The 13,622-nt window shown below is 29.0% G+C and overlaps 6 protein-coding genes across 8 annotated transcripts in view; 3 read left to right on the forward strand and 3 right to left on the reverse strand.

The window, feature by feature from the left end:
• The window catches only part of LOC139985564 (clavesin-2), a 347,454-nt gene that overhangs the window by 298,360 nt on the left and 35,472 nt on the right, over positions 1-13,622 (forward strand). The window lies entirely within an intron of this gene.
• Spf30 (Splicing factor 30) lies at positions 214-2,881 on the reverse strand. Its single transcript, XM_072000127.1, has 5 exons — positions 2,742-2,881; positions 2,397-2,620; positions 1,726-1,875; positions 788-938; positions 214-713 (listed from the first exon to the last, which is right to left on the reverse strand). Exons 1-5 carry the CDS (start codon positions 2,778-2,780, stop codon positions 570-572), a joined length of 708 nt encoding a protein of 235 aa, XP_071856228.1. The 5' UTR covers positions 2,781-2,881; the 3' UTR covers positions 214-569.
• On the forward strand, positions 2,763-4,906 carry Pef (penta-EF-hand domain containing protein peflin). 2 transcript variants are annotated; one of them, XM_072000129.1, is made up of 4 exons: positions 2,763-2,903; positions 3,482-3,656; positions 3,734-4,012; positions 4,125-4,906. In XM_072000129.1, exons 2-4 carry the CDS (start codon positions 3,488-3,490, stop codon positions 4,214-4,216), a joined length of 540 nt encoding a protein of 179 aa, XP_071856230.1. In that variant the 5' UTR covers positions 2,763-2,903; positions 3,482-3,487; the 3' UTR covers positions 4,217-4,906. The 2 variants fall into 2 exon arrangements, with proteins under 2 accessions (XP_071856230.1, XP_071856229.1); XM_072000128.1 differs by lacking the exon at positions 2,763-2,903 and adding an exon at positions 3,029-3,269.
• Positions 4,745-6,110, forward strand: LOC139985399 (uncharacterized). Its single transcript, XM_071999808.1, has 4 exons — positions 4,745-4,758; positions 5,421-5,662; positions 5,737-5,865; positions 5,943-6,110. The coding sequence occupies exons 1-4, from the start codon at positions 4,745-4,747 to the stop codon at positions 6,071-6,073; spliced, it is 516 nt and encodes a 171-aa protein (XP_071855909.1). The 3' UTR covers positions 6,074-6,110.
• LOC139985569 (E3 ubiquitin-protein ligase TRIM45) lies at positions 6,371-8,425 on the reverse strand. 2 transcript variants are annotated; one of them, XM_072000114.1, is made up of 6 exons: positions 8,173-8,425; positions 7,892-8,103; positions 7,399-7,571; positions 7,097-7,320; positions 6,884-7,012; positions 6,371-6,727 (listed from the first exon to the last, which is right to left on the reverse strand). In XM_072000114.1, the coding sequence occupies exons 2-6, from the start codon at positions 8,089-8,091 to the stop codon at positions 6,488-6,490; spliced, it is 966 nt and encodes a 321-aa protein (XP_071856215.1). In that variant the 5' UTR covers positions 8,092-8,103; positions 8,173-8,425; the 3' UTR covers positions 6,371-6,487. The 2 variants fall into 2 exon arrangements, with proteins under 2 accessions (XP_071856215.1, XP_071856214.1); XM_072000113.1 differs by having other exon boundaries at positions 6,812-7,012; positions 8,173-8,329.
• On the reverse strand, positions 8,479-13,503 carry LOC139985549 (dyslexia-associated protein KIAA0319-like protein). Its single transcript, XM_072000057.1, has 15 exons — positions 13,369-13,503; positions 12,965-13,303; positions 12,462-12,874; positions 12,215-12,387; positions 11,749-12,126; positions 11,455-11,680; positions 11,002-11,375; positions 10,810-10,921; positions 10,586-10,734; positions 10,317-10,507; positions 10,142-10,241; positions 9,751-10,071; positions 9,580-9,681; positions 9,320-9,505; positions 8,479-9,247 (listed from the first exon to the last, which is right to left on the reverse strand). The coding sequence occupies exons 3-15, from the start codon at positions 12,866-12,868 to the stop codon at positions 9,099-9,101; spliced, it is 2,868 nt and encodes a 955-aa protein (XP_071856158.1). The 5' UTR covers positions 12,869-12,874; positions 12,965-13,303; positions 13,369-13,503; the 3' UTR covers positions 8,479-9,098.

A 13,622-nucleotide genomic window follows, 5' to 3' on the forward strand; every position in this document is an offset into this window, starting at 1 on the left:
ACCTCTATAACGCACTATGACGCTGACGCTACTAGATCGAATATTCATATTTAAATAAATATGTATATCACTCTTTTTAGAATACAGAGTTATTTATTTAACAATCAGGTAACAAATATAAAATTCCATATAAATAAAAGTTAATCATATAAGTAAAATAATCTTGTTCTGTTAATGGGTTTAATAAAACATTTTGGACATTAGTGCATAGTCTGACTTTAAAATATACATTTATTCGTATCCATTACAGGTTACAAACAAAGTCATACCCACATAAATGTATTAATCTAGAAATACACTCATTCACAACAACCATTCACTTCATAAAGGTAGAAAATCCAAATACTTTCCGGATTTATTTGAGGTCATTATCCATTTGTAACATAATGACTACGCACAATCTACAAATACCGCTAAACACTCTCTTCAATTCATACACTCGGAAACATTCTCATAACACAAAACATACAGTTGTTCAGTTTCCTCGAAATTTAAATTTATCGGAATAATAACAATAATCAATAGTTCTATCTCACGAATTATTATAAATTGCATATTTACAATAGTATTCATGCTCCTCTTCTCCATTTTTCACCATTACTGAACTTAGTCATTTCTCGACCGCTTACTCCACACGTGCCGATTCCAACTCGACCATTTACATTTTCTGGCGTTGCAAATATACTTTTTTTAATCACACCTTTCTTAGAAGACTGCGTTAAAAAACATATTATATTAATAATTAATAATTAAGAAATTTAGTAACGATTTGAAAAATGAAAAGTACTTTATTTGTAAATGCTAGCCATTTGTTTTTCTCCATTTCGCGCTCTTCTTCGAGTTCCTTAAATCGCTGAAGTTTCCTCTGTTTCTTTTTTTTTAGATATTCTCTCTGTTTGTTAGGATCTGAACCTGCTACTGCAGCAGCTTGCATTTTTCTGGAAATTAATAAACTTGTCATTCGTAAAACCACTAGTGATAAATCTACCATGATGTTTCCATATAACATTTCTGGCTAAAAATAGAAAATATGAATAATGAATTCTGTAATGAATTCTAGCAATATTGATTATTGTAAAATGAATTATATGTAAAAAAAAATAAGTGGTTACTACTACTTTATGAAATATAAAGTCTAATAAATCGTTCCATCTCTATAAGGATAATGATAAAATAGAAATAATTTTAATTTACCTAGAAACTTATTAATGCAAATTAATGTAAATACAGCTAAAAATTTACTTACAATTATTAATATTACATATTATCTTAAATTTCACTGTCATAAAACTCTTTATTACTTTGTCCTAAAAACATTATTATTATACTCAAATTCAAACTAATATACTATTTAAAATCATGTGTAATAGTATTTGCATATGTGTGTGTATGTGTATGTAAGAAAAATAAAAAAATATTCCAACAAAAATCTGTTATTTCTTGTTACCTTTTCCTGGGTTCCGGCGATGTACACGAACAGAGCAACACCAAAAGACAAATGAACAATAACGGAATTTCAGATCGAAGCAGACCAAACAGTGGAGTGAATATTGTAGCCAATTGGGGATAAAGGAATAAGGAGAAAAATGAGCTATTAGTAATCATAATTTCTTGTAAAACTTATCCCACAATGTTCTTAAAAAAAGTTGATATGTGCTCAAAATTGTAAAGGAGAGATTATGTTAATAATGAATAAATAAAGCTAATAAATAATTGTTAACTCACTTTGACTTTTGATCTGCCCAATCTGACGCTGGCCTTTTAGCTACAGATTTTAATTGACTAAGCATTGTGACATCTGTGTTTTTATATTCGTTAAATGTTATATTGACAACACCATCTTCACTTATTGCATCTATGGTTGCCTCATAGTATCTAAAAAATTTTAATGAAATAATAAAAGATATTGTAGATATATTTTCAGATTGGTTTCAAATTTTACCAATATAATTATGATTATTGTATCTTATTACTACACTAGATTTGTATGCATTTATGAGAAATTTGAAGCAAAAATGCACAGAATGCATATGATATATACAAATATAAGAAATACTTAAAGTGTAGTATTTCTTATGATTGAAGTACGAATTTTTATGCTATTTTATATATTTCAGAATATATTTAAAAGGTAGAACCTTTGTGAAAAATTGTTTTACCTATCAAATATTATAAGAAGCATTATATTTTGGATACTTTATATATTTTTGCACCTTATATGCATTCTGTGCAATTCTATACTTCAAATTTTCTATAATTGCAGACAAGTCTACAGTATAGTTATGACATTTAATTGGTAAAACAAATTTCTATCTATGTTCCATTCTTTAAATTACATTCATAAAGCCACTGTAAATAATAGCTAATTTATCAAAAAGATATATGAAATTACTTACTTGCCATCCTCGCTCCAGGGTGCCATGCATTGATCACCAACCTTCCACTTATTGGCCAAAACTGCAAGTAAAATAGGATCTTTAGCATCCATGCCATTGGCTTGCCTTTTTTCCTGCTGTTGTGATTTAATTAAATCATGTGTCAGCTCTATTACTTCCTCAAGATCAATTTTCAATTTCAGGAGTTCTTCATTAGTAGGGTCCGTAGTAAGCGCTGCTTCCACCTAAAACGGTAAAACACAAAATTCATTAAACATCTAGTGTCGTAAACAAGGAAGGAATCGCTAAAAATGGACTCGCCATCCCATCGTTCTTGTTAGGTTAAACAAAAAACAAAAGCCGTACCTGTTGAAGCTGTAACTTATAATTTTGTAAATCATCCATGGTGAGATCAACAATATCTTAACAAAGATAAAAATAACGTCCAACAGCTGTTTTTTTCCCTTTCTAACGCTCCTGTCAGAAAATCAAGCAAACGCGAACACTACAAACCACCCTACCCTCTATGTATGTATACGATCGTTTTAAATGCAAAACAATTCGTGAGATGGCACTGTCGATGTTAGCGCTTACAAAAATATAGATATTATTAACGTTTTTATAACAAAATGTTGTGAAATAAAATATATCCTTTCTTTCGTAAAGTATAAATGAGGAAGTAACATTTCGTACAATTGAAAAATTAGGTACACATTAAATTTCTGATTGTATGAATGATTAATTAACTACATATGCAATATATATACATACATATATGTAATTATTCCGTATATGTATTGTGTACTTCACTTGAGTTGCATTAGTACAATTGAATACACGCTGTAATTAATACTATTTGACAGCTGACAGAAAACGTCAATTATGGCCTATCCGGTAATTATCTTCTTGCAATTCAGATAGAAATGCTTTGTCAATTAAATTAAAATACCTTTTATCATTTTAAAATATATAATAGTGTATCTTGCATGTTTATTATAACTATTTATAAAGCATTACAATATTTATGATCATACTTATGGTATGTTTTGCTTATTCATCACTTGTTTATATTTTATTGTTTCAAAGTGAATATTATACATTTTTAGAATTCAATGTTTGGAGCAACAAATCCTGAAACACAAGTAAGTTCAGAAGTACAGCAGTGGTTTGCTGCTGTTGATAGAGATAGCAGTGGCAGAATCACGGCTGTAGAATTACAATCTGCTTTAGCAAATGGACAAGGGGGTACATTTTCAGATACTGCTTGTCAACTTATGATAGGTATATTCTTATAATTTAATACATTAGTTTATCGATAAACTTCAGAATATCTAAAACATTTTATTCTCCATTTATAGGAATGTTTGATAAAGAAAAGAATGGTTCAATAGATTTGTATGAATTTCAAGCTCTTTATAATTATATTAATGCATGGTTAAGTGTTTTTCGTAGTTTTGATCAGGATAATTCTGGAAGTATACAAGAAAGTGAATTAAGTGCAGCATTAACACGAATGGGATATAGATTAAGTCCAGAGTTTATATCATTTCTTATAAAGAAAAGTGATCCTAAGGGTCATTCTAGTATCACAGTTGATCAATTTATTGTATTATGTGTACAAATTCAAAGATTTACAGGTAAATATATACATATAACAATTAAAAATATGTTAAAATCATTAAAAATAATAAAAAATATTGAAAAGTATAAATTGTATAAATAAACTTCATTTTTAACTACTTTTTACAGATGCTTTCCGAGTAAGAGATACTGAGCAAGCAGGGATAATCAAGATTGGATTTGAAGATTTCCTATGTGTTGCACTTGATTGTACTGTATAACAGTTCTTCTTTTTAACAATAGTTGAATTACATTTAATACAATTGATTCCGAAATTAATATTGTAAGTTATGATCTTCTTAATAACAGACACAGCTACAGTTTTTCTAGCTTAGAATTATTTTACAATAATTGTATACAAATATAATAAAACAGGATATTTTAATTATGCTTGGGTGTTTAATGAGGATTCAATAAAGTAGGATGAAAAATAATTAAATATTTTGAAAATTAATTGTAGGATTACAATTATTTTATGAATTAGCGTTTTATTTAACTTTCATTTCATGTATATAAATAAATTAACAAAAATTATGTTTAATAAGTGGCATTACTATAATACTAATATAATATGTATATTTTATTGATTAGAACAAAAAATTGTTAATCTATTTTATATTATATTATTCATATTTGCTTGTATTTAGTACATCATTTTTTGGTAGTAAGTTTTGGTTTGCAAAAATTATATGTATATATATATATAGTTGCCATTGCTTTATTGGTTTAAGTTTAAACTGGTTTAAGCAATGGCAGCTAAAATGTATTATTGCGTGTTTATACATAAGTTTCTTGTGAAAAGACTACTTATATTTTTGAATGTACATGAAATAATGCATCGAATTATGTGATAATTCATATGTGTAAATATGAAAAAATTAATATTTTATTGCAAATAATCATGGCTCCAACATATTTTTCGAAAAATGTTTCTTTAACCTAACATCAAAAGGATGAATACATTAAGTATCTTTTAGAAGGCTATATGCAACAATAATAAATATGAATTTGTTCCGATGTCCACATGTATAACTACATATATTACAAAAGGTTATAATAATGTAAATTAAAATTGAAAATAATTACAACATTGTTTATGGAAATAATAGTAGTATACAATTAAAGACTATATAATTAGGTAAGAAGATAATTATAAAATTTATTAAAATATATTTCATTAAAGAAACATACTTAAACCTCAAATGACAGTGAAATACAAAATTATTAATGGTACATTATTTTAAGTAAATAAGGAATCTTGTCGAATGTACATCACATGACAATTATATAATCTTTGTAACACAAATAATTAAGATCCTATTTATAATATAATATTATTGTTCATATTAAAAAAATTAAGATAATACTATTTATAATCACATTTAATTTAGAAAATAAGTAATGATAATTATCTAATTTAATCAGATGTTTCAATGAGGCTTTGTATGATGAATCAAAACTCAAGAATTGTGATACAACATCACATTCTAAACAGGCACAGGAAAGAATCCAAGAATTCAATAGATTAAAACGAGCCAGACAACTTCTTGATGCTATTTCTCTTACAAATGAATTACTTGCAGATGGTTCAAATGTAGAAATATTGAGTCTTGCTAATACAATAATAAAAAGATTTAAAGTCTTGGGTGTATCTAACATATCATTAGGTAAAGAATATATTCATGTAAACATCATGATCTTTTGTTATATTTTTTTTTTGAATAAATATAAATTTTTACAGAAAATTCCAGTCAAAATACAAGGACGTCTATATTCAAACCTCTTCATACTGGTATTTATCACTGTTGTACGTTCTGTTCAAGTGGGGGTAAGAAAGAAGCCACTTGTGGCTGTGGAGGAATTATACCTGGTAATATATAAATTCTCTAAATAATTTTATTATTCACCATTATTTATTATAGTATAGAATATATCATGTAATTAAAGGTGGATATAAAGGTTGTGGCCATGGTCATATTGGACATCCTGGGGTATATCATTGGTCTTGCTGTGGATCAATCTTACGTTATGGATGTTGCCTCTCTTTTCAAAAAAGTATACATCAGCTGCTGTTTTAATGGTAGTGGTTTGAAATAAATTTTATTTTTTCATGAATATGTTTTATTCCTTTTACAAATATAAACATTTATTATATACAGATAATAGCATAAAATTATATAATGGAATGTTTTATTTTTTTTAATTATTTGTATAGTAACAGTTATTTTTTATCACAGTTTTTTTATCCTACAAAAATGCATAAGTTTTTACCTCAAATGACAGTCACACAATATTCTTAATTGAATCTTAAGATCTATAGTAATAATCATCACATGACAATTCAGATACATGTATGTAAGTAGTATATGTATGTATATTAACTTACATATGTTTCTCTTATAATATACCTTCTGTTTTAGCATATCCCTAATTTTTTTTATATGTGTATATACATTTCTTATAATTGTAATATTATCTGACGAATAATTGATTTAAAAAATTATCAGTTTAACATACCTATAATCAACTGAAATGCAGGTATCATTTATTTCCTCAAAAGAGCTATTTAAAAATGCATCTCGATCGTACTGCGTTAGGAGCATGTTTAAAAGCATTTTTGCTCTTTGCAAAATTTTCGTTAAATATAAAATAACTCGTTTTGCAACTCCAGCAGCATTTTCACTTGCATGACCTCTGTGTTGACTACTCCACATACATTCTTTACAGGTTACCTAAAAAATATCTTATATACATAAAACTACTATTTGTTATATAGAAAAATATTATACATATAATTAAAATAGTAAATTATGAACCTGTTGACAAGCAATACAATAAAAACGCAAAGCATGTGTAGGATGTTGCTGGCAAAGTGCAGTACGTCGTACTTTTGTAGCTTCCATTAGCGGTCTTATCGAATGTTTTAATGGTTTTAATTCCAATGTGATTTGTTGTTGATGTTTCATACCACAGTCTAAGCAAAAATTGCGGAGACACGTGGAACACTGAACAGCTGCCTTTAAAAATATTAAATATTAAAAGTATAACATTTTTAAATATCTTTAAGATGTAAATTTATTTTAATTTGACATAATGCTTACAACAACTTCATCTGGGCAAATATCACAAAGTATTTTGTTTGTAAATTTAGAGCGGATAGCACTCATTATCAGACGATACTGAAGAGGATAATGCGGAGGTGGAACTGTTGAATTAGCATTTGGTAATTGAACATCACATAGAGGACAAATTTCGTAATAATTATTTTGGTTGCTTTCCGATTGATTATTTTGAGTTTTAATACTTTTTGTAAAATTATAGAATGCTGTGAATGTAAAAGAGAGCATAATAAGATTTCTGTTTTTGAGAAGGTACATTAAATTTTTAATTTTATACCACTTACGTTTACTCATTAATTCTGAAATACATGTTGAACATATAGGATGCAAGCAAGGAAGTAATCTAGGTTCTTGCATACTTTGACCACATCTAGGACATCGAAAATCTTTATCTTCCTGCATATTAAAGGAAGAGAAACTTTCCTCTTGTATATCTCCATTTATTTGGTCTTTCATACTAGAAGGTAACTCAAAAGATTGATATACAGAATTTGGCCTATTCGCATTCCACGATAAAGATGGATTGGAGCATTTATCATAGTTAAATGAAAAAAAATTATATAACTTTTTTTTGTGGTAAAAGATTCTTTTTTTAATTTTTTAATGAACTTGTTGCTTTATTTGCTTCAAAATCTATAGCGTGTATATGAATTAGACAAAGTCATTTCTGTCTTTAGATTCTTAACAATGAATTAAAGTTTTAATGTTTACTAAAATATATAAAAAAAGAATTCGCATTTTATGTCAATGTACATAAAAATTAAAAGTAGCACTTACCGTATATTTTTAACGAAACGTAATGGCTCCACGTTAACAGTGGAATGTCCATCTTCGATTTTATTTTTTCGTTCAAGGAATATACAATCTTTATTACGAAATTCATTGTTCTTATTTTCATCGTCCATCGATGACTTTTCACTGCAGCAACTCTTTATAGATCGATATTTCGAACAGTTGATAAAATCCATAGACACCATTAAATTGTCACGCTAATTTATTTATTGAATAATTACAATTACGTAAATTATTTAATCTAAAAAAGATTAAAGAGGACTTACTGATTTATGGAGAAACGTAACATATACAGAAATTCGTCGGTGGATGGTATGAATATCTTTTGCACTACTTCGTGCTTGCCATAGCGTAATGAGTTATAAATAACGTTAAAGCGAACGCATGCGAAACGAAAATGTGGATGCTTTAGAATGCTTTATACTAAATTTAAAATCATTTTATGATTCCTGTTACTTATATTGTTTTATAATTGTAACACGTGCTATAAGAAATAATTACAATTTCTATTTAACATCGAAAACTATATTCGCTTAAAATATATATTAAGGGAAATTAAATACCACATTAACTATATGGATAATAAATTTTATTATTTATCCATATACAGTGTAAAAATAAGATCGATGATATACGTATTAAAGAGCAAGTATTACATACAAGAGATATATGAATAAGAAACGATTATTATATATAAATACTAATTCCAATACTTTCTAAGGCCGTAATCAAATCAAATTTGATCATTGTGCTATAATACCGCACGCATATATACGGCGGCACAACTACAATTATATAATAAAAGTTTCAAATATGTGTACACAATACCAATAAATATACGTATTATTTCGAATAAATCAAACAAGATGCAATAAAGTGAGCGCGTGTATTTTCTTGTCTCTAATCAGTACTTAATTAAGTACATCTAGTTTCGTCAAATTCTTTTTACAAGTGGCGAGTTCTGAGAAATCATATCCTTGCTAGATATATACTTAAAATTACAGCCTTGTATCTGACTAGTAAAATTTATGGTTTTCTTAATTTTTTTTTTTTTTTTCTTTTTTGCCAAACGTGCACAAATGTGCGTCGTTTAACGAAATCTTACGTTCTATACATTTCTGAAACAAATTCCTGAAATTATGGCTTACTTGATGCGCGATTCATTAAAACCCTAACAAGTGTGACTATTACCTCATGTTTTCACTCTAGAGCCCACTTTAATAAAGCCATTTCGAGATTTACCGTTTCTTACTTGACTGCTATTTTTCGCTTTACGATGTTCGAATAAGACATCATCAGAGTCCGTGTCTGATTCAGATAACACCATTTTATGTGTTGAAACTATAAAAATAAACACAAAGAGTCATGACGTAATATTATTTCTAAATTCATATAAAAGAGAAGATGCCGTACATGTGCTGCTGTCGTCCTCCGGTTCCGGTTGTAGAAGAGAATAACGCGGTGGTTTTTTCTTAGTACCAAGTGAACGTCGTTTACCTGTACATATTCTTTGACACAGACAAACAAGACCCCAAATGAGGCCAACCCAACATACGACTAAAGACAATAATGCTATTATTACATAGAGGATACTCCAATCTGAAAAAAAGTATGACTTCAAATCTGCTTAATTCATTTTCATATTAAAATTTTTCGTATCTATTTTAACATACCACAATTGGAATCGCCATTTCCAAAATATTTCTGTATTAAATTTTGCATCCAAAATGCTTCACACATACATAATCTTGTTTCTTGATCACATACTCCATGACCTATTTAAAAACAAATTTCGTACAACAAAATTATTTATAATGTAATGATATTTAATAAAAGATACTTACCCGAACAATTATTTTGACACACAGTAGTATCAATGTTTGCAACAGATAAGTGAAGAATGCCTGAATCTTGTTTTAATTTTTCTTTCAATCGTTTAACTACTTCTGGCCCGTACATAGCAACTTTTCCTCCTTTTTTCTCTACATAGAAAATTAAGACAGCTCTGCCTGTATGTGGCTCTGCTCTTAAATTTCGCACAACAATAGATGCTTCATCCCGCAGTAACATTTGTAATTTTAATACCAAAGAATTTTTTTGCGACACCGTTAACAAATTTGCTTCGATATTCAATGTTAATTCAACTAAATGCAATAATTGTGGGTCTATAAAGAATATATATACATTATTTAAAGCTTTATTACAGTATTGTTTCTTTTCTTCTGTAATATTTACCAGATTTTACTATCACGGATACAGTATCCTCACTACTAAGACCTTGATCATCTGTTACTTTTAATCTAAAAAGGTATCTTCCTGGCACGATATCTGTCAACTACAAATAAAATTTAAAAATACTCTGTTATGAAGAAAAAAATTGTCTACTTATGATACTGTTAAATATTATTACCATTAAGATTGGTGATTTATCAGAATTCTGAACTATAGTGCCTATAGCAAGACTAGACGGATCCCTCGACCACATCCATTCACTAATTCTTAGGTCGTCAGTTGATTGAGATCCATTAATAATTAGTGCGCTAATCGGGGCTACAACAACCTGATCTCCACCTGCGTTTGCTTTTGGGGCAGCATTTTTATCTATGTAATAAAGTTAACTTTAATAACCAAGTAATTACAAATGCTAGTTAATAGAGTGTAGGATAAAATTCTATTTACTTTGTGTAACTTTTACTTTAACGGTGTCCGAATCTTTATTTCCATTATCGTCAATTACAGTTAACTTAAACTCGTAATCACCCTTCGTTAATTTTGTAATATTCGTAACTGATTCATTCACTGCCGAAAATACAGCATTACTAGGTCCACTGTTAAATCAAATTTAATACTGCATTATAATATTATAAGATATAATGTAACAAGATATATGAACTTAAATTTACCTCATTTGCTCCCAATGGTAAGATACAATCTTAATATCATCTTTACTTTTCCGACCATCAAGTACAGTTTTTGTTTCGGGTAACGCTATAGTTATAAGTTCTCCAGCATCAGCTATTTCAAATTATGTAAAATAAAATAATACTTAGATTTTTTCGATAGAAATATAAGAATAATTAAAATCATGTAATTACCTTTCGGCGGTTTATTGGTTGGTGGTTTCACAAACACATGAACCTCAGCTGTAGAAAATTGTTCTGAATCGTCTGTTACTTTTAGCACAAATGTATACATTCCTTCCTCCAAATTAGACAGTTGTAAATACGGCGTTCTTGTATTCTGCATATCTACTGCCTTATTCTGATCCGAAGGACTTTTTGTCCATTCCCAACTTGCTATTCCATGATCATCTGTACTTAAGTTACCATTGAGTGTTAATGTGTTCTGAGGTAAATATATAATAATGTCTTGACCAGCATTGGCACTAGGAGGATAATCAATTATTTTCAAAACTGTTATATTAGCACTTGTAGAATTAGTGATGTGATTGGAATCTTCTACTGTCAACCTAAAAAAATAAAAGATTTGAAATATTAAACAATTATTAAATTTTTTATAAATAAACAGTTTGTAATATCAATACTGACTTAAAAGTATAGTTGCCCGGGATAAGATTATCTAACTGTAAAGTAGGTGTATCAATTAGATTAGGATGATATCCAATAGGACCTCGTTGCAATTCCCAATGATAAGAAATAACACGATCGTCATCTTTACTCGACGAACCATCTAACACAGCTCCCGTATTCGGTAATTTTACAACCTGCGACGCGGGTGAAATTATAGCAACTGGTGCTTGATTTATTCTCTTGGCTGCAAATAATATTAAATCAATAAATTATAATAACCAAAGAAAATATAAGCATAATAAGAAAACTTACGTGGTAAAACGCTAACATTTGCGTATGTTTCTCCATAGGTATTTGGACCATTTACTGTTACTTTAAAAGTATATAAACCCTCAGATAAATTACTTAATTTAACAGTCATACAGTTCTGATCAGACATTGTGCCAGTATGGCCATCTGGTTGACTTAGAAGACTCCAAGCATAATTGTAATGTTCATTTCCTTGTTCTGCTGGCACAGTATACGCAGATAATGTTACTTCATTCTCTGGTAAGCGTACTTCTTTTGAAACTGCAGAAACCAGCAGTCGTTTTACTGGTGGCTTCATAGATGTTCCAGAATCTTTTATACTTTGTGGTTTTCCTTGAGGTGTTACACCAAGTTCTATGTCTTCCACCAAAGTGCAAATTCCTAGCACAATTAATACGAATTAAAAAATTCTCAATAAATTAAAACACATTGAATATCTTTCTAATGACCACTTAAATGATATAATTACCTGCACTATTGTGCTTAAATCCAGTAGAACATTGACAAATTCCAATATCAGACTTATCCCCAGACTTGACACAGATTTCATGCTCTAAACAATTTGTTTGAGTGATGCAACTTATCCCATTTGACTCACCAAAAAGAATATGATCTCCTTCTGTACCATCCATGAGAAACCCTCTAGAAATCAATTAGAATAATTATTAATTAAACAAAGTTATAATAAAATATTATATATGAAATTAAAATCTTACCCAGTATCATCATTTATTTGATCCAACAAATCACTCCACATCTCATCTTCTTCTACAGGTTTTACTAGAACCATGCTTGGAGGATTTTCATTTGCCAAATCCTTCCTATATAAAGGTATACATAATTTGGAACTTTTACACTGCACATGATAGCAGGTACCATTATGCATAAGTGCCACATTGCATGTAGTTTCAGTGCAGCATGCAGCGACACAGTGTTTCATGGTATTTAAAGGCTGGGTAGTATATATTCCACTAGATAGATTTCCACGAGGCGTATAACTTGTAAAAGCTCTCGGATATAAACCTGGGCATAGCATTTGCCATTTTGTGTCCCTATCTGGATAATCACCAATGCAATTTCCAAATAGCAATAAATATAATCCTAAATAAAGGATCTTAAACATCTTCAACTACAAAAAAAATTCCAATATAAAATATTTTATTTGAAATCTTATTGTAAAATTATTTATGTTAATTTTTACGTAAAGAAAATATTTTACCTTCTTATTCGTACACTTCAAAATTATCAATAAAAGTTGGTATGATCGAGATAATTTTTCAGGTTATTCTACGACACATCTGTCACCTTAAGGATTGCTTTACTATCTAATACTGGTCGCAGACTGTCAAGAGATCGTGTAGTATTATGTTCCGCTGGTATTAATTCCAACTTGTGTATAGACATATATGGCCTAGGCTTATCATATATTAACAGCATGTTATTATCAGCGCCAGCAGCTAATCAACTATAGGGGAATTTATCATATTTCCTGTTACACCGGAATAAGGAAAGGCCAAGTGAAGAAATCCGACGTTTCACCTAATAGCACGTTGTCAGTCTAAAATGTATATTATTGTTGATTAACATCATGAACTTATCATATTCATCAAAATAAACCATTACCGAAAGTACTTTGCACGCTATTATCCTTTGACAATTCACATGCTGTAACACCTGTGCTTAACAGAAATGTTTTGCAGAGGTCGACACCAGTAAAAATAATAATTGACAGACAAATTAACCCTGGAGTAATTTACGAAATTACACATGTATCCGCGTATTCGTTACGTTGTATTTTTGTTACATTTATCGATGTACGTGTTTCATCGTTCATTTTATAGAAAAACGGTGCTCCGTGTTATCTATATTGATTATGT

The sequence above is a fragment of the Bombus fervidus genome, chromosome 3, assembly GCF_041682495.2.
Source record: "Bombus fervidus isolate BK054 chromosome 3, iyBomFerv1, whole genome shotgun sequence".
Lineage (NCBI taxonomy): Eukaryota > Metazoa > Arthropoda > Insecta > Hymenoptera > Apidae > Bombus > Bombus fervidus.

Coding starts and splice junctions, on each gene's coding strand:
- Spf30 (XM_072000127.1), bottom strand. CDS start 2,780: ATGGATGATTTACAAAATTATAAGTTACAGCTTCAACAG. Junction 2,621..2,741: donor ATAAGTTACAGCTTCAACAG/GTACGGCTTTTG, acceptor TTACCGTTTTAG/GTGGAAGCAGCGCTTACTAC. Junction 939..1,725: donor TGGGCAGATCAAAAGTCAAA/GTGAGTTAACAA, acceptor ATTAATTTCCAG/AAAAATGCAAGCTGCTGCAG.
- Pef (XM_072000128.1), top strand. Junction 3,657..3,733: donor TGCTTGTCAACTTATGATAG/GTATATTCTTAT, acceptor CTCCATTTATAG/GAATGTTTGATAAAGAAAAG. Junction 4,013..4,124: donor ACAAATTCAAAGATTTACAG/GTAAATATATAC, acceptor TACTTTTTACAG/ATGCTTTCCGAGTAAGAGAT.
- LOC139985399 (XM_071999808.1), top strand. Junction 5,663..5,736: donor TGTATCTAACATATCATTAG/GTAAAGAATATA, acceptor AAATTTTTACAG/AAAATTCCAGTCAAAATACA. Junction 5,866..5,942: donor CTGTGGAGGAATTATACCTG/GTAATATATAAA, acceptor ATGTAATTAAAG/GTGGATATAAAGGTTGTGGC.
- LOC139985569 (XM_072000113.1), bottom strand. CDS start 8,091: ATGGTGTCTATGGATTTTATCAACTGTTCGAAATATCGATCTATAAAG. Junction 7,572..7,891: donor CGTTTCGTTAAAAATATACG/GTAAGTGCTACT, acceptor GTTACCTTCTAG/TATGAAAGACCAAATAAATG. Junction 7,321..7,398: donor TTCAGAATTAATGAGTAAAC/GTAAGTGGTATA, acceptor TTACATTCACAG/CATTCTATAATTTTACAAAA.
- LOC139985549 (XM_072000057.1), bottom strand. CDS start 12,868: ATGTTTAAGATCCTTTATTTAGGATTATATTTATTGCTATTTGGAAAT. Junction 10,735..10,809: donor TACCATTGGGAGCAAATGAG/GTAAATTTAAGT, acceptor TTGATTTAACAG/TGGACCTAGTAATGCTGTAT. Junction 9,682..9,750: donor GTGTCAAAATAATTGTTCGG/GTAAGTATCTTT, acceptor GTTTTTAAATAG/GTCATGGAGTATGTGATCAA.